General features: G+C 34.1%; 2 protein-coding genes across 2 annotated transcripts in view; one reads left to right on the top strand and one right to left on the bottom strand.

Annotated features, from left to right (window-relative positions):
• Window positions 1-20,862, top strand: part of LOC128683687 (uncharacterized protein) — a 138,064-nt gene that overhangs the window by 79,768 nt on the left and 37,434 nt on the right. The gene's annotated exons all lie outside the window — the stretch shown is intronic.
• LOC128683688 (guanine nucleotide-binding protein subunit alpha homolog) lies at window positions 132-20,817 on the bottom strand. Its single transcript, XM_053769580.1, has 3 exons — window positions 20,108-20,817; window positions 7,743-8,011; window positions 132-6,964 (listed from the first exon to the last, which is right to left on the bottom strand). Exons 1-3 carry the CDS (start codon window positions 20,606-20,608, stop codon window positions 6,607-6,609), a joined length of 1,128 nt encoding a protein of 375 aa, XP_053625555.1. The 5' UTR covers window positions 20,609-20,817; the 3' UTR covers window positions 132-6,606.

The raw sequence follows: 20,862 nt of genomic DNA, 5'->3' as shown, positions 1-20,862 counted from the left end.
ACTGTGAAATAAAAAATATTATTGCTGCAGTTTTCAACCATCAAGCCCATTACACTGAATAACTCAGTACACACCTCGTTTTATATTAAACTAGCGCTGATATACTACGGGAAGAAATTAAATACCAAAACTACATGCATGATAATTTATTACACTGTACAATAAATATTGGGTTGTATACAAAATATAGAGAAACTCCAAAAGATATTGTCCACACTCTAGCATACAATAACATGAGTGTATATGACTTCTTAACAGTATGTTTAAAATTCGTAATATACAACTAATAGGGCAACTAGGTGATGCGTTGACGCTTGCGGAGACGAAATGAAATAAATTTATTTTCCGATATACAGCATTAGCAGTCATAATCAGTCAAAATTTTAAAGTTTCTTATAACAATAATAATATTAACCGGACAATTTATTCACATTTTTCGTTATAGAAATATTCAGCATTTCGGTAACAAAAAATATGAATATATATGGCCGTCCAAATCAAAAGGGGCCTTGTGGCGCCCGGCACTTACGGCCATTATTGTCGTTGTTTTGTATTGGAACAACGGCAATAAAGACCTAAGTGCCAGCCGCCATAAGGTCCCTTTTGATTTGGACGGTCACATATTGTCCAGTTTTAATACAAAATAGCGCAATTCTTGTAGAATTCGCCGTATTACAATATGGGGAATTGTACAATATCGCTGTGATGCATCATTGCGTTATTTTTCGTCCTGCAAGCATCTGCGCGATCTAGTCCGCTGTAATATAGCGACCGTTCGTATTTCAGGCCCGGGGCTATATTTGCCTATAACTATCTAATATCCCATAGGCCTACGTGGTGCAGCTTTCAGTTGGAATCCAATTTATTGGCACCCGAAACTACATTATTCAGATAACATGGGGTGTTCACTATTGATCATACGTGTTTTTTGGAAAAGTAAGGTATTGAGTACTGTGCTTATCTTTAGAGGTATGTGATTAACATTATAAATCGAATATATCTATAACTTTTTACGCACCGCTTTAGCGATGAAAAAAATAATTGTTCAAAAAATTTGAGCATCATCATTTTGGCATTTCTAATTAATTATTTAATGAGCAATATCGTCATAGGTGTTTTTATTAGCATTAGATCACAATAATAAAGAAAATTTTAATTCTTGAAATGTACATGATTATTTTTCGTTATGCGTTTTAATTCCGATTATTTACGTTTGTAAATCCTATAGTACTGAGAGTTTCGTGTGGGTTCGCAATTCACATCTCACTATCCAGTCTATTCGCAATGAGACGTAATTAACTAATCACACTGCAGTGTTGTCGACATCGCGTCACAATACCGCATCGTGATTGGTTGACTGTGTCTCGCTGTGAGCGGTATACCTTCCTCTACCATCCACTGGTGAACACCCCACAATCACATACAATCACATTGTCGACTTAGTCGCTAATTTGAGACCCACGTTACACTACACTACACGATCGTCCGACGATCTTGTGTATCAATCTCAATAACAATCAAATTTCACTTTTCGATTCAGGATTCAGGCCCAAATCAGAAACACCATAAAGCATATAACAAATACACATAAACATGCATGTCAGCTACTTGTGTGTGTCACTTGCATGTTTATATATGCCGTAATAAAGCATATTTACCTGTGGGACTAACATGAGTTTTGCGAGAACAAAATCGCATCATCATTTACAAAATTTATATGGAAAAATATTTTTTTGTCACGCTAAAGAATAATTAAATTTTCCATATACATTTTCACGTTACCTATGACGTTGACTAATTCTTGCCCCACTGAAACTATAGGATATACAGATTGTACTAAATTATATTAATAACCGATGTTGATTCGCCAAATTCGAAATCATTAATTGTATAACTATAAAAACTACCAACTATATTGACAATGCTGTTTATCTACCTTGGGCCCGTTATGTAAAATTATTTTTACTTCGATCAGACTGATTAGTACCGAACAATAAAAATCAAGACACAGAAATCAAATATGTGTCAAAACAATTATATTAATTGATATAATAATCCCTAATTATTTATTATGTAAACACACACATATTATTGGAAACATTAATTTCATTTTTTTTTAAAGAAAGTCAATGTTTTTCAGTGACACTAGTCTAGTATCTTAAAATATCTGACCGAAGAAAAAACATATAACACTTTATTATTGCTGCAGCTATGTTTCAAGTGATTTAATAAAATTGTTCAATTGTGTTTGAAGGCCGTGACGTTATAATGTTCCAAATTTAAATACTAACTAATGTTATTGTATGATAATTTAATCAAAATATAATGGTCGAGTCGGTACAGCATGTCAGAAGACACACATGAAGTGGGATAAGGCAAGGCAGATGATGCTAAATGCTCTAATGTTGCCTATCAGTGGTCCTGTTCTAGGGCGGAACCACACACAATGTAGCCAATATTCTATCACATGATATTCAAACCTACACACGTGTATTCCGCTGCGATTGTAATTTTTTGTTCTGCTAATCAATTCTCGAAGATTATTCATTAACTTTTTATGTAGTTGAGGAACATTACGCCGCACGCCGTTCCTTTGGTATAATTTCGTTAATTCTCAGTACAAAAACTTTAAAGTCGAATTTACATATGCTAGTTTTACAAATATGACATGGCGAATCACAGGTTTTGTTCATTGAAGAATATTTTCGTTATACATTTTAAATTATTTTACATGTCTAAAATAGCATAAACGTCTATTTTAACAATACTTTTTATATTATGAGTAGTCTCTTTTCATGATAAGTTTTATAAACATAACTTGAAACTTTAATAAACTCATATTAGAAGTATCTATTCGTGTCCCACTCTTGGGCAAAAGCGTCTTCTAACTTTCTCCACATGTGTCTGTCTCCCGTCTTTTCCTCCCAGTACTATTCTACATTGTGTTAGTTTAGATGTATTAACATAAAGTCCCTTTCCAAATTAACAGGTATTTTGTCTCTATCTCAATATAAAATTCATACGGGCGACAGAGACGAAACAATTCGGGTCATTTGTTGTTTTTCTTTGCCAACATTGATCAGAGACTACTAATAAATAAACAAGAAACGTCTTACAAAATTCATAGCCATGATATTCTTACGCCGACCATTGTCGAACGGTTCAACATGAACAAACACGAACTGTTATTATAATATAATTTGTTGCGTTTATTTATTACCTCACTACAAAGTGGGATGGGATGAATTAATGTGATAGATTTTTTATAGATACTACGGTCGAAACAAGGCCAATTATGACGCCCGCTGCGTGACTCGCAAGCAAAGCGCGAATTCAGCCTGTCTCAATCACACGCCTTACGTGCGCAAGAGATGAGTATATCGTCCATTTCTATCACAATATGTCTGACTGGGTCACGGAGCGGACGCCCTTGTTCGGTATATTTTTCAATGGAAGATGTTTACCGCACATGCAATACATAATCAATACAATCTTTATATATTTTATAGTGGCAACACTTCACACCACAATGGCACTACTAAATGCATTTATCACTTTTCAATATCCAACCTTTATGAAGCCGTGAAATCAGTGCAAATTATATACCTTCTACCAATTATTTTAGGGTGAAACGATATCTATGACCACCAATGGTATTACGATACAAGTGCAGCCAACTGGACTTTTTTACTGAAAATAAATTATATATCATGTGGTTTACTATGGTTAATATATCTATCCTTGTCGTTTGAGCTCAATTAGTTGTATGGCTGACATCTCTGAGTGACAGAGACGTAACGATAGAAATATCGTAAGATTAACAATCGCAAGTATATATCGTTCCATCCCAGTTAAGAATATAGTCATACATTTTATTGAAATTATTACAGTCCTTTCTTGATATTCATACAAACTTGTACACAATAAAATTAAAGAGGTATTTACATAGCCATAATCCATTCGTATAAAAAATTTACAGTGAATAAATAAGAGTAAATTTAATCGATAAAAATAAATACACTAAGCTTCTTACGATCCTTACGATGCTAAATTATTATGATAAATAATTATGCGAATAAAAAAATAACAAAATCAGATCTTACCCCGTGCGTTTAAACAGTACACTCCGTTTTTTTTTACAAGTCCTAACAAGGATACAATTTTCACAGTAATTAAAGAAAATAAATCAAATATTTAGTAGTAAATTCGAATGTAAAACATTTATCAAGCATAAAAGTAATTTACAAAAAAAAACATTAATTCATTAATTCATAAAAAGACATAGCTAAAATTGATTACATAATAAGACTTGTAAGAAAAAACAGAGTTTAACAGACCTCATATCCCGACCCGTAAAAAAGAATCTCAAGCTGGCGTACATTTGTGCCCGTACGTTATAAATTATATTATTTATGTAAATTGTACAAAACGTTTTAATGTAACGATAGAACTAGTGAGATTACACGAATATAAAATGAGCCAAGGGACGGATTATTCAGTAAGTGTAAATCGTTGGAAACGCAAGCTTTGACCGCAGTGGCTATTGTGGAAACCCCTTTATCCTGTCGTAAAAAATTTAGAAAACAATCTTAAATTCATTTGAGCTAGTTTATCGCGTAACTATACATGGACGTACCAAAACGGACAACATTTAAACTTTTTTAAAATTTAAACGTGAAAATTTAAACTTAAACATTTAAAATTTAAACGCATTAGTATCTAAATTCATGTTGTAACATATCATCTCCAAATCAAATGGTAAATAGCCTCATAAACTCGTCATCTCTTTCGGACAACCTTGTGAGAAGGTGACGGCAATATAGTTGGAAATCACACAGATTGAATAAAGGGTTTGATGGTCATCTATCAAACACTTTTGTCTCGTCTATTTAAGTATGTTTTTTGGAAAATAGTTTATGTACGTCCATATAGCCCACTATTTATCAAAAATAGTGCTGAATTACTATTCGTTGCTGTTTACAGCCTAACACGTTACAAAATTTGAATCACAGTACGTCGTATCAATCGATGCTATGTACATTTTTATTCCCCGTAGGGATTAAATTTCCAATGTGGGAGCGTTATCCTGATTGTGGCACACGATACAGCAATTTTGTAACTTATCAAATTGAAAAATTATAACTGATTATTGAGACCGCACATTAGACGACCGGTGAGGAAAATATGTGTTAATGAAATGAATTTTCAAAATTTCATAACGTGACTGACATGTTTTCGAAATTACAAAAGAGCGGGACGACAACAAAAAAAATACAATACAATGGTTAAATGGTCAAAACTTTCCGTCACATAGCACCAAAACTATGGATATAATTTTTGGAGCCTAATCAAAGATGGACGTCTAGTGCGCAATCTTAAAAGTTCTATGTCATTCTCAACTTGGCACCGCAATACAAAAACCAACCAATTTATTAATTACACATTAAATAGTGAACGAATATTAAAATTGCTATAAAGATTTATAATTGCTATTTTTAAATGTCATTATTTAGTGCTAAGTCGATTATATGTCGTATAAAAACAATTATAAAGGCTTACCAACCGGTCGATTGTATACATTCCATGTGCATGCGCTACGTAACACGTAAACACGCACGCAAAATTGTTCAAAAAGTGATAATAATCCCCGTGCAAAATCTAAGTTTTTGGTCATAAATACAGTAATATACAAACATTATCATTACAATATGATAAAACTATACACAAATCACCGAACAACTATACATTCGGTAAATAAATACGCAACGTACCTATTACAATATTTTACAAATACGACCGACGCTAAACCGCCAGATAAGTTGTCAATAATAATTAACCTATATTTATTTCCTTGTACATTTTATTAATCCCTTTTTGACAGCTACGTACCTTCTCATAAACCATACTATAAAGATCTTATTTCTAAAATGTATAGAAGAAAAATATTTGTAATCAGACAGCGATAAATAATAAACATTTCATTACTTTTCTCTTTCTAATTTATATTGTGTTAATAAATATAGATGAATGAATGAAATAGACAACTTATTTGGCCGATTCCATAGGCCATCGCTATAATTATATCTTTGTCTTTTCGAATGTGCTTTCCACTACTGACAGGTAATAAGTGAAAGTTAACTCCACCGCCACTATAAATCTCTTGCCAATTTTAACAATTTTATGCATGTTGACAGCTCATCAGCCAATCAAAATTAAATATTTTAAATTGTTGTTTGCGATTCGTTGAATTGTGAGACATTGAATTTGAAAAGAGAATTTTGTAACCATGGACAGAGAAAACTATAGACATCGCCATGCCTTCCATTTCGCTCAAACAAGGGAAGCGGGACAGAGCGCTAATATCTTCTGTCCCTTATCGCGTGCCGCCTTTTACCAGGCTCAGCCGTCCGCGTTGTACAGATTAGCGTAAAAAGTTGCATGAAATGCTTATATTTCTTGTGTCTATACGAAAGACTCACCACTTCGTCTAGATTTCTCGGTCTACGGCAGTAACGGTAGACAAGTATATAAACAACGTGCAACGAACATCAGTGCGAGCATCATATTGCCACCAGGTATCACAATTTAACTACCACACGTATGACGTCACTGTAGCATTAACGATTCAAGATTTCTATTGAGAATTGTGTCTTTTACCGAGTTGAATACGACTTCTATGTTATGTGTGTCTATGGCCGTTGTGAAGTGGTGGTATAGAGTTGTTTTTGGTTCTCTCCGAACATTCGCGAACATGTTTAGCAGGAACATTTGCACGTCGCGAACGTTGTGAGGGTCGCCGGTGAACTGCGGGTAGTACCAGCGTATATCCGTCTCTTTGCTGGCGACTTTTCTCGCGAGGAGGTCGGATTTGTTAAGGAATAGAATTATGGAAATGCCTTTGAAGTTTACGTTGTTGACTATCGTGTCGAAGATGTTCAGCGCTTCTTCTAGACGGTTCGTTTCCCTGGAAACAAGAAATGTGCGAATGTAATTAAAATAATACAAATGTGGCGTGACTAAATAATAATTGGCTAATTAATAAAATAAAAGTATCAACGTTTGCAATAAATATGTTTTTGTTCACAAATCTAATGAGGCTTGAAATATTTATCCTGAACACAAATTAAAAAAAGCTTGAAATAGATGTACTATTGCCCCAATTCACAGACATCAGTCCTTAAATAACCATTTCAATTTTCGAACTTTTTACACTTCACAATTTGATACTGATCGCATCGTGTTTTACATTCACATACGATTTTACGAGTCCTATCGATTACAAAATCTGTTTATAATTGGCATTACATTTTAACCGGCACATTTAACGACTGCCTTCATATAAACATTCGTTTTCAGATTAACGATTGAAGTAACAGAAATCTAAAATACCACTATAATATCAATATTCAGTATAAACAAATTAAAGCAGTTTTTCTGGTCTTTTAGTTATATTCAAATAATCTTATATGGTAGTACATATGGTGGGGCTATATTTCCATATTAATATTATGATTGTAAAAGAGTTTGTCATTTTTTCACGTCAAAACGCAGCATTGGATTGAAGCAATTTTTGGTGTGGAGATAAGGCTGGAGAGTGACACAGGCAACTTTAACCGCCGTCTATGCCCATAAATAAACTAGCATGCAACAGATTTTTATTTCAAAATCAACTGCCCTGGTTTATAATCTATCATCCATGCGAGGCTGAGGCGGATTGCTATTTAATAATGTAAGTCATTTACCTGTCTTCAGACAACACTTGATCGAACTCCGACGAGGACACCAAAAACAAGATAGACGTTACAGAATCGAAGCATTGCGTCCATTTCTGCCTCTGCGTCCGTTGTCCGCCCACGTCGACGAACACGAACGGCACGTTGTTGATGTTTATGGTGCACTCCGTGATGCCCTTGGTGGCTTTCCGACAGTGCAAGATGTCCTGGTGGGACGGGATGTAGTCCGGCCTCGCTATGCGCTCCAGGTCGTCGAAGAAGTAGCTCACAGAGTCGCTCTGAAATTTGAAATTATTTATTTAGATTGTTATGTGCAAATGTATGAAAAGAGTGATGCCCTTCTTGCCCGTGATTCATATTCAACAAATAGTTAAAACATAATTTAAGCTAAAGTATGTTTTGTCTCTTTTTATCAATGGAAAATATTATAAAGCGCGACAGTGACAAAACATATTTTAGTTTAAAGTCAAAGTTTTGTATGAATAAAGGGATTAATCTCTAATGTAATGAGAAACATACGTGATTATATGTACAAAACATATAATCGTCTATGTGTGCCAATCTGACTTTAAGGTAGGACTGCCATTCGTCTGGGCTTTCCCGTATTTGTCCTAGTTTCAACGGGTCCCGAAGGTCCGGGGAAAACCCGAACGCTTATTGTTTTACTCTTTGTTTTCGCTGCTAACTGCTGTGTGCTCGGGGAAAAATTAAATTCACCTAAATGCGCCGAGTTATAAGGACGAATTAAGGATGAAACGTACGAAATAAAGAAGAAATAGTAGGAAAGCAACCCTAGGCTCCAACTCTTTAAAGCTGGAAAGCAGTTGAGAGAGAGTACAAGACTTAAATGATCATCTAGACCGCCACAAATCAATGATGATCGTGTCCAATTTAAGTAAGATTTTAATCATCAAGCAGTGACGATGTCGGACCGATTGATTAATGATAGTCTGAACATGACTATTTTCGGTAAGCTTTGAAATAACATCACATATATAGTAATGGACCTACTATATATATACCTACTATAGATTCATTCTATAACTTTTGTTAGTCTGGTCCAGTTGTAAGTTGAGACAAGTCAAACATTGACATGGTGACTTCATCGCCACAGGAATCTGAAGCTAAAAGGTTGAACCTAAAAGAATCGCCCACGGAAAACCCACTAATTGTACGTCAGTATGTACGAATCTCTGAGTACTATTAATATAAAACTGAAATAAATAATGCTACTAATCATTGATTACAAAGATTTTTCACTTTTTTCTATATCTACAGCTATAATATTTAATTTTTTCAATACCATCAACTAACGGCCAATTTACATTGACATCAAGGAGCAAAGTTCATTCAAATTACATCTATTTTAACGTCAGCTAACTTTCTCTTCTTTGACTCATACACGTGCGACCAAAATCATCACATACATAAATCACATGATGTATTCTAATGCATGAATTAATTTTGTATAGATTCCTTTGACAGAGAAAACAATAGACATCGACAAGGGACATATCATACAAGAAGGACATTACCTACACGAAACAAATACACAAGAAATAGGACAGAGCGCTAATATCTTTTGTTTTGTCCCTGGCTTTTAGTAAGTATATCTCAATCTGCCGCTGGGTAGGCATTTTGGATAGTTTAAATCATAACGTGCTCATAGTCTATCGTGTTCTTTGTCTTTGATCGATACTTTGCCAGTCTGATAGTAAACAGCTACCGGTTTTGTTTGTATTAAACTCACGTCAGTAGAGTTCCGTCCGCCTGTCTTGTCTGTTTGGCGTGTTCAGACTCGGCTTGTCATTGTGAGAAAGTGCTAACTGGGAACGTAGAAACTGAACTCTGTATAGAGATATTAATATCCAAACAATATATCATCATATATCCAGTCCCACGTAATTTCTGGTCAAAAACAAAACAAAGTCGCTTCCCGCTGTATGTATCTTAGATCTTAAAAACTACGAAACGGAATTTGATGCTCGTTTTATACGAGTAATGGATAAAGAGTTTCAAGGGGAAGGTTTAAGTGTATTTATTATTATTATGGTTTTACCCGAACAAATTAAATTATCATTAGTAGAATAATTCGCCGCAAAACGCTCTATTTTACAAATTGCTTATAGGATTAATGTTGTATGAAAAGCGTTTAAAGCCAAAGCCTTCCATTTTTCATAGGTATCTAAATCTAAAAAATCGTCATCTAGAAAGAATTATTGCGTGAATATTTGGAATTTTGGTTATAACTGATAAAGTAATATCCGCAAGTCATTCCCCGCCGCGTTTCCCTACAAACAAGAACCATTAACTCGTTGCCTGCGAGAGCCAACACTAGCACACGAACACAACTTATTACTCCATCTAAGTAAAAAAGTATTTCGACAAAATATTACGTTTTTTTCGTGTAGCAAATCGAGTATTGATGCTATGTAGGCTTTCTGTAAATTATTATCATACTTGTAGGGTGCACAATACAGAAAACCGTCGATAATGCTAAGTCAACCGCAACTACTTTCGCGGTTTGCCTACTCCTTTGCACTTCTGACATCTCACTCTCTCTTTTATGAATTCACTCATAAATCAATGGCTTTTCTACAGACAACCAAAATCAGCTCAAGGGGCGGAAATAACATAAATATTAATCACTCCTGTCTTTAAGTCTGTGGGAATCATAAAACAATCAAATGGTGACTGGTTTGATATGTACATATATGATTTATATTACAAATAGCCGTTTTATTATAAACAACTTCATAAATTACATTTCACGAAGTTTAAGTGTCACATTTAATTCGATTAGTTCTATTCCACGTAATGACCACGACCCTCAGCCATGAGGAATACGACTATGAAGAAGATACCGTTCCTTCCGACCATGCATTCAATTGCTTCAAACGATACGAAAAGAAATATTTATATTTGTTTCATTCCCACTTGTTCATCATCTGACTTTACAAGATTCCTTAGACCAGTGAGTTAATTCTTGACTAATATTAAATCTACATTCCCATACAATATTCGTAACAATAAAATATGACCTAACACTTAACTCTACTGAAATATGGATAAATCTTTTATTCATATCAAGAATACACATAATTACAATGAAATAAGAATTAAATAAAAGAGAAAAAACTACTTACAGAATCGGTGACCGTGACAATGTGTCGTACTTCACAGTGACACAGCAATTCTCCACAACACAGTATAATAAATAGTAAGCGTATTTTTAGTATAATTTTTACTTTGAGAGTTTTTTGCACTTTTCATTTACCATTTCTGAAAGACTTTTAACTAAAGACTTCTAAAGAATTTAAATTTAAGAAATGTTTTCTTGTTAGTGGATTATCTTCTATCTTTCTATCCTCTTTGTACGACACAGCTTGTGTCTACTTTATTTGTTCTATGTAAGCCCTTCCTATGTCGATTGGAATGATTTCTGTGCGTGAGAACTACAGTAATGGCTATTCAAGAATCCTGAAATTAGAAACAAATAGAAACGAAGCCACGGTGTTCCAGATTGTTATTTATACATAGATATAACTAGAGACATGGTTAACTCTTTTTTTTTAATTAAATAAATAAAATATATATATATTAGGACAAATCACACAGATTGAGCTAGCCCAAAGTAAGTTCGAGACTTGTGTTATGGGATACTAACTCAACGAGTATAGCCATTTAGTATAGCATATTCAGTATAGCAAATTCTAAAACCGTCAATATCAACTTTCAACAATAACGCGTAGAAAGGAACATCGATTACAGAGGTCGTCGCCTAATGGTCATTATGCTGGACTCCTACAATAGGGGTCCCGGGTTCGATCCTAGGTCAAGTTTGGATGTGTATTTAATAACTGTGTACGTAAACGTCATAAATACAGTATCGTACATAAATTACAGATACTGTATTTTAGTCTCGAACTTACATTGAATTGGAAATAGTTAAATGAATCTGTGTGATTTGTCCATATAGATTTAAAAAATAACATGTTTTGGTAATACTAGCGGCGATCCGGTTCGAAACTGGGTTATTCTAATCCGGTCCACATTTACGATTGCAAATTAAGTCAAGGTGGGTCAAGTCATCGAGCAGCCACCTTCAAAATGCAACGGCTATTCATTACATAACAAACATCTGTTATGCATTTCTGTTCCGGCATACTTTAATTCAGTTACCTAACAATATAAAGACTCAGACATTGTTTGACTCTTTGAAACATCTTCGTCTTTTTTCTTTCTTAAAGTTTATCTTCAAAATCTTCTATTTTACCTCAGCCCAATGAAGAATTTCAATGTACGATTATGATAGTTATAAGTGTAAAAGCGACTCAATATTGCGACTCATTGACGACCTCGGTGGCGCAGTGGTAAAGTTCTCGCCACTGAACCGAGAGGTCACGGGTTCGATCCCCGGTCGGGTCATGATGGAAAATGATCTTTTTCTGATTGGTCCGAGTCTTGGATGTTTATCTATATATGTATTTGTTATAAAAATATAGTATCGTTGAGTTAGTATCCCATAACACAAGTCTCGAACTTACTTTGGGGCTAGCTCAATCTGTGTGATTTGTCCTAATATATTTATTTAATATTTATTTATTTATTATTTATTTATTTATTTAATATATTATCATATGACTAAATCAAGTTTTGCCTCAGTCATCTCCTTTTTTTTCTTAATAGGGATCTCCTCTGAATTGAATTAATTGGGAATTTATACCATGACGTTTACGCGAACCGCGTCTGTAATAACTAACCTATAATAACTTTCGACTACGGTACAAAGTTCATATCGCTGTCACAATTAACAAAGAAAAGTTTATAAAGTATTTATTGATCGTCTTAAAGCCATTGTTTGTTATACACATGTTGGTCACAATTCATGCTTTGTTCTTATCACGAAGGAATTTTTATATCATTTTCCAATGCACATTTTGAATGCAAGATCTTATAACACCGACTCTGTAATCGGGCTATCATGCATAAACTTGCAATGCATTAAGTTATGTAATGTGGAAACAAATACACAACATATTTAGGTGGAAACTTATTTAGCTCTATAATACCCCTACAGATCACATGGAAATCACTTGATCACTCAACGGAAACTTTACGGTTTATTCATAATTGGATAAGCCTGCGGCTCCACCCGCGGCGACCTATGTTTTCAGTCTCTGATATCTTAGCTATCCATACCAAATCGAAAGCGGTCAAGCGGTTTCCGTATATATGTCGTCTGCACAGCAAAATTATGATAAATATTCATTCATTCTCCTTTCATCATCTCATCGGCCTAACCTTACCCCACTTCGTCCTATGTTAACCGATCTGTCACTTCCCCTTCCATCCATCTCTTCTTAGGCTTCCTCTAGCTCTACTTTTTCCTTCAATTTCAAATCCTATCCCTCCACACTACTATATAAGCTGATCTGCTTCTCTTATATTCCTACCATTTGGCATATTTAAACACATATTTTAATTTTAAATAGACAGCCATCTGTTTACTAGTCTATTCAATGAAGTTATACCGGCAAAGGCCTGCCCACCCTTATTCCCCAGTCTCCCCAAACGCCCACACAAGAAATTAGCATCGTAAATTTTGTTTTTTTTTATATATTACTTACTTAGCTGGCGAAATTCCCACTCGAATTACGGACTCTTTACTGCTCATCCAATTAGATGATTAAAACGTTCATTAATTACACACCACGATGTCGTATGTCAGGTAGGTCGACTTGTTTGTTTACGTAGTGGAATTTCAGGAAAATATCAACGAATTTATTTAAAAAAAAAAACTAAATAAATTATATATAACTAAACCGTCGTGTATTGTTACGAACGGAATCAGGACGCAACACTTTGGATAGTGTTAAAAATTTCGCACTTAGCAAAATCGTGACTTCTTTATTGATTCAAAATTGTTCTTTGCAAATTATACCTCGTGCGTATATTACTAATTAACATTCATTTAAGTAGTTGATAAACCGTGAGATATTTAATGTCAGTTTCTGCTGTTCATTTTATTGTGAAGCGATGGCCAAACGTTTTCCTGTGTCATGTCACCCTGTGTTGTTTATTGTGACCAGTTATTTGCAATGTATGTATATCTGCATTGAAAAACAATACACGCTGCCGATAATATAATTATTCATAGTTTCATACCACTAGAACAAATCGGTATTCGTAATAAAATCTTCAGGCTATATAAAATGTCGAAATAGGTCAAAACAATGTAATATTTCTTATAGTTCTTTAAAGTTTGGGTGGTGCATGTAAACTACTCAACAAAAAGTCGTATCTATTGTATTATGATTACAATAATCTTCCGTGTTGGTCAGTAAAGAGTATACCTCTTCTATTTTACCCGTACTGGTAAGATTAAGTGGAAATCCACTTAAAATAAAAATATCGTATTAAAATTTTTAGATGTATAATTTTAATTGTGTCATAATGTAAATTGAAAATACTTGAGGAGACCTTTGCCCAGCAGTGGGACGGAACAGATCTAAAAAAAATAAAAGAGGCATTATTTTTCAGATTCCTGCTGTATCACTGGTAATTCAGATTACGAAATGAGAGCAATTACCATGAATCACGGGACCTTGCCTCCGTGAATCAATGTGATAATTAAGCCCTAACTAATTGTTAATGCATACCATACCATCATACTAAGTTTCCTGTGCTCGATGGAACATCAAGGCCAAACATATCTCGACTTTATAGAGTACAAAAAAAAGTTTGCTACATAAAAACTTGTATGAGGAATACGAATATAGCAGGAAAATGGTTATGCCTTGACATCACACAATCATAACAAGCGCAGCGAAACGTAACGTTTTCAAAATAGTAAATTAGTTTTACGTATAATATTTGTACATAGGAGGTAAAAAAGTAAAAATCCTACTAATCCTACTTCCTACTAATATTATAAATGCGAAAGTTTGTAAGGATGTATGTGTTCGTATGTACGTTACTCTTTCACACAAAATCTACTGGACGGATTGCTAATAAATTTGCTAAAAGTAGGACGTGAATATTGGGTAGAATACTGTGGTAGAATATAACCTGGAATAACACAAAGGATACTTTTTGTCCCGAAATTCCCACGGAAGCGAAGCTCCGGGGCGCATCTAGTATTAAATAACTAAAAACAAAGCCGAATCTCAAATCGAATGTGTTTTGTTCAATTGTAACAATTAGGCAACAACGAATAGTTCTGTGTAAACAGATAACCTTATCTACTTCGTTAATGAAATCGAGTTATCTCATTACGAAACCGCGTCGACGTGACTTGTCGGACTCAATGATTCATTGAAAAGGGCACAGGTGTTGCAGAAAACAATTGCGTCTCCATTGGTGGTCCTACGGTGACGGAAAACCAAAAATCTTTTTTACAACCACGAAAAATATCTTTCGTACTAATATAAAATTGTATTCTTAAACAGCTCAAGGAAGTCCAGAAATTGATTGCTGAACTAACGTCTCCTGAAGAAGTTTATAGTGTTTTTGCCATTTAAATAAACTATATATTTATTTAAATGACAAAAATAAACATACCTAGTTTATTTAAATGGCAAAAGCACTTGGTTAATCGTTAAGGCAAACATTTTATATCCTATACGAGATAGGAGATGGTTTCTCGTTGGTAGACGATCCTGGCTACACTATCGGGTGCAGTGCATGAAACACGATCATAATAATGCATTGTACAAGACAAATATTTGTTAATTGACGTCTTTTGAGGAAGAGCTGCAGTGAAATTTATTGCGCCGCACCCTGCACTATGGAAGTCGGCAGTAGACTTAGTATTAAGTATACGAAGTATTTTTTACGTCAATAAGTAAATGTATCATCATAACTTAAAGAATTTCGAATTTGAATTGTCATCGGAACTGTAGCCAGTAAAAGTTAGAAATGTTGGTAGCCCTTTCTTTTTGTAATGAAAAAACAAAATCAATATGTTATATTGGTTTAGATTAATCCAATCTAGAGTCCAAATATGGACATGCACATTTAGTAAATTTATTATTGCTTTCATATCCATTCATTACGTTTCATAGATTAATAATTCATCAAGCACCTGGGAGGCGCACAACTCAGTTTATTACCAAAAGTCGTCACGGTTTATTTATTCATTGAAGATAAAATGGGCGGCCGTATTGATAGATGAGTTCATTAGATCGCTACGAAATCAGATGTATTTTTGTAATTAGTTCAGACTTCTTAATCAGAACAATTTATCACTATCACCTAAAAAGGTTGTTTGTTAATCAATAATTTGTAGCTTTTTGATAAATTGGTATATAATATAAAATTTGACGTGAATTCAAAAGCACATCAGTCTGGTCAGTTCTTCTTTTACACTACGATGCAGTTTTCGCTGTTATTTAGTCAATTAAATGACCCCGTGGGAAGTCGGGCCGGTCGCTAGTTATAAATAAATAGATAAATGAGGAAGAAAGATCGATGCGTAATCAAAATAAAAATCACTTGAACTCTGCAAAGACAGTGATTAACAAACATTTGCTTCTAACTAAACACTCGAAAACATTTATACTTCAAAAAAGCAAATAAATTGGGTTGAACCTAGTGATTAAACTGTATTCTTGTCGCCATCTAAATAATAATAGTTTATCATGAAAACGGGTATAGAGAGACGGGATAAAAATATGATACTGGATCTGTATTGAAAAACTAGGACTAAAAGAAATTGATATTTCGATTTGAATAGTTTTTAATTCAAATTCAAAATTCTTTATTAAATTTATGATGATATACATCACTTATTGAATCACAAGTAACTGAAGGAAATCTACAGAAATCAGTGCTAATACTTGAATAAAATTATTGCAGAAATTAGTGCTAAATTCCTGAATAAATTAATATTATAATATACCTAATTAAAATTCCGAAATAATTTAACTTTATGTTGCAATTCGAATGGTAGATTCGACGAAGAAGAAGAGCTCATTTCAAGGAAATCTCTCTCCAATCACCGGTCCGCTAAATACAGTTTGACAACAACTGCATTATTAGATAATCGTGAATCATAAAGATGATCAAAACTAGTTAATAGTGTTAATCGCAACAGGTTATACAAGTTATGTAATTTTTTAAATACGTCTATCTGATTCGCATAAATTTCAATTATGCTAAACGTTTCCTTTTAATTTCCATACACACACACACTGTATTTTCTTCGTGTCAATCATATTTTATATTTATCAATAATATTTTATCGAAAATAATAACGTTTACTTAACTTTCATATATTTATTTAATTCACTGATTTATCTTTGATTCGTATTGCTTAAATGATATGTTTGATGATTATTAGTAGAAGTTCATGGACCACTCTCATGTCATTTTACGACCGACCTGCAAAACGTCCACCCTCATTGGTAATGTCGTTGTTGCGTTTAAAGCTTTTAAGATCTCGTACGACATCCACGGGGTATATGGAGCAATCCTACTCCAGGTCTTTATTTCCAGGCCTTCCTTTTATTATTTACAAGATGTTGCCCGGGGCTTCGCTCCCGTGGATTTTTTAAGATAAAATATAGCCTATAGCAATCTTGGATAATGTACCCTTCTTATGGTGAGTAGTTTCGGAGATTACCGGCCTCAAACATACAAACTCACAAACTCTTTGTATTAATAGTATAGATATTTTATTTATTTATTAAAAAAATAATGTGAATTTGTACTATATTTGCAGTTAGCTCAACACATCTTAATGCTGCCTATATGCTAGTTATAATCGACAACCCAGGCAACTCTTAGTTTCATTAGGAACACATCAAGTAAAATAACAGAGGCCGCATTATAACGTCAAATTATACGTGATCGGCGACTCTGCATAAAGAGCCTGTATCTCGCACTAGTCATATGACGCATGTTGCAACCGGCCTGTGACTAATCGTACAGATAACGAATGCAATTAATATATTTTACAATTATAATAATAAAGACACGGAAACGAAACGGCTCCCGTTAGAAATGTAACTATAGGAAAATAACGAGGATTTTTTAAACGGTAGGTAACTATAAGTATTTGCCTCTGGATGTAGACTAGGCATAGTAACAAATTTAAGGCGTTTAAGTTTATATAATTGGGAGCATTAGCAATTACTTCGCAATTAGTTACATAATTAATTTTAAAATAAGTACCTATTACCTCTTATATACATTTATTACCTAAATCAAAAGTTTATTCAAAGATTTTAAACAACTGGACAACAAAAGACCAATATTAAAGTTTACATTTGTGATTTCGTAATTTGTATTTTTGAAGGAGTCAGGCCTGCAAGGAACCAGTGTAGCAGCATAGATATTGTAAATTCAACAAAATTAAAAGTAAACTTTTTTCTTAGTCACGCTTGTGTGTGAGGGAGTAGGTAGGTATATAATCTAGACACCACACCCTGTGCGAGGAGGTCACTGACCCCAAAGTAGTGCTCGAGTTGATTAGCACCCAAAGATTACTATCAAATGGGTTCAACTAAACGTAATTACCATATTGGTAGTCCAGCAACCTTTTTCTGGTAGATTTTCTTTCCTTAACTATATATATTCACATGTTGTGACAAATGTACAGAATAAACATACCTAGTTAAAATTCCATAAGTGGCTGCCAAATAGTATTCATATGATTGCATTCTTTACTCCCTTTGTTAAATCACAAATTTACAAAATTGCATTTTACTATGCACCTCTGAATTTAAATGCCATTTATAACTTATATTAAGATTATTTCTGTTTAAATGTACCTACTTAAATATGATTTGGATATCATAATAAAGTTGAAGTTTGTTGAGTAATGCGTAATCTGTGGCAACCATGTTTTAGAGCACACCTTAAGGTTTTGAATTGAGAACAGTCAGCAGTAGAAAACTCAATATGTAATTACTATTACAGTCAACAGCACATCAAATTAATTGCACATTTACCCCATATATTGTGGCATGAAGATCCACACATGTAACTTGACTTGTCGTCACCTGTACCCACCAGAAGCATAACCTTATAACATAACATAACTATGTGGCACTGTCATTGAGGATCAAGTTGCCACAATGCAAGGCCAGGCAAATACGACAAAACACAATTGTCCCATAACATAATTTCAAGATCCAACAAAATTATCCAAAATATTATTTGATGTGGTTTCTGTATTAAAGATCCTTGAGCAATGAAAATTAAACTGTTTTTCTATGTCCAATATCATGAGATCAGCCTGGCTATAAGCAAATATGTTGGGTGATAGAGGTATGGCTTATTTCCGTAATGTAAAGAAATAACGAATGAAACCTTTGAATAGATATAAAATAAACTTGCTTAAGAAAAATCTTCAGATTAAATCAAAAATTGATAATGGTAATAGTAATACTTAGTTCATAGTACACTTATTCATAGAACAATATAAATTGTGTTTGAATTACATTAAACAACATGATCATTTCACACAGAATTAAAATAAATGATGATTGAAATATTCACAATGACTCAATGTTTTGTAATTAAATGACAAAGAAAAATCATGTGATTTGAATCCCACAGAAAATATAGTTCATTTTATGTATAGGAGAATAACTGACCAGGGTATGCCTATAACTTCTCCTACAGTTGTACTCCTCATAAAGAAATGAAGGACGCACAACTTTCTTAGCATTATTAATGGAGTGCTTTTCCATTTCAAACACTAGGTGAAAAATTATCAAAGAGTTTAAGTTTCCTCACAATGTTTTTACTAAGTTAAGCTAGTGGTCTATGAAAAGATTGGTATTACACACTCACATGGTATGAGTGGGACCTTTTGGTTCTTAGGCGGGCGTCTTAACCACCGCTCCATCATGTACAGAAGAAGAACTACTACAGAAGAATCAAATATAGATCTGGGTGACTATGGTACATCATGTCTTATTTCCCATGGCCCATGGCGGCTTCACTCAGGTAAAACATATTTATATATATGCAAAAGTAAGTTTGTTTGTTTATTACCCCTGATTGGCATACTACACAAGTCACTTAACCTGCATACCCTGCATTATCTATATACCATTAAGTGCTAAATGATCATCATCAGGAATTATAATATCACTACTGCTGGGTCACTAGCCTTCTCTATGGACAAATAAGGAGATCACAAATGATAACATTTTTAATTTAAATAGAAAAATAATGACATTAACTGAAATATATGTTGTGAATGTTTTTTTTAACAAGAGTTTTCATTCTTCTAAAGCAATTTGGCACTTAAAAATCTTAAATTATTTATTCAAACAAAATTGGAATCGTCAACACCTAAATACAAAGGAGTGGAACCTTTGTTTACTTAGCAAACATGAGTAATTGACATTGTCACTCACCAATTGGAATTCTCTCCGCCTGTCGTACGCCCTTTTTATGGCCCTATCTAACCACAGGGAGTGTATATGCGGCGCATAATGCATGAAAAGCCTGCTGTCCAGCGACGCAGTGCTATTGAAGTGGAGCGCCTGTTGCCCCACGTCCAAATTCCGTGGATTTTCCCACGGTATCGCCAATTTGTCTCTAGCATCCACCAACACTTGTATTCCTTTCACTATGTTCTGATAAATCACATGTTGATACTCCCGCACCAGTTCCGGCTCGAACTTCACTTTGTGTATTATTCTCATCTGTTTCAGGAATGTTGATTTGCCGCTTTCACCCGCCCCTAGTAGTAACAATTTGACCTGTCGTCGCAACGTGTGTTTATCCTTCTCCAATATTCTGTCGATCTCTTTGCTTCTGTATCGTTGCTCTATCTCCTCCGGAGACAGTTTCAGACGCAACCAGCAAGTCAGAGCTTCCGTACAACAGGTACATGACCACCAATCGTTGGCCATTTTGCATGATTATCAACGCCCATAGAAAAAATAACACTAAGCAACTTGTAAATCAAACAATATCGTATTTCACTTAAACATTTTCTTAGTATTATTTCCACATAAACACTAAATATTAACTATAAAATAATGTTCATAATTCCGAAATGAAGAAATACACACACGCATTCTACCCCTCCCAAACTCAAAAATGAGAGTGCACAGATAAAATAGAAGCACAAGGAAGAATGATTGATACTTCGTTCGATTTCAAT

Source organism: Plodia interpunctella, chromosome 3, assembly GCF_027563975.2.
Source record: "Plodia interpunctella isolate USDA-ARS_2022_Savannah chromosome 3, ilPloInte3.2, whole genome shotgun sequence".
In the NCBI taxonomy this organism is placed as follows: Eukaryota; Metazoa; Arthropoda; class Insecta; order Lepidoptera; family Pyralidae; genus Plodia; species Plodia interpunctella.
Note: the sequence above shows the minus strand (reverse complement) of the source record. Positions and strands in the feature narration are given on the sequence as shown.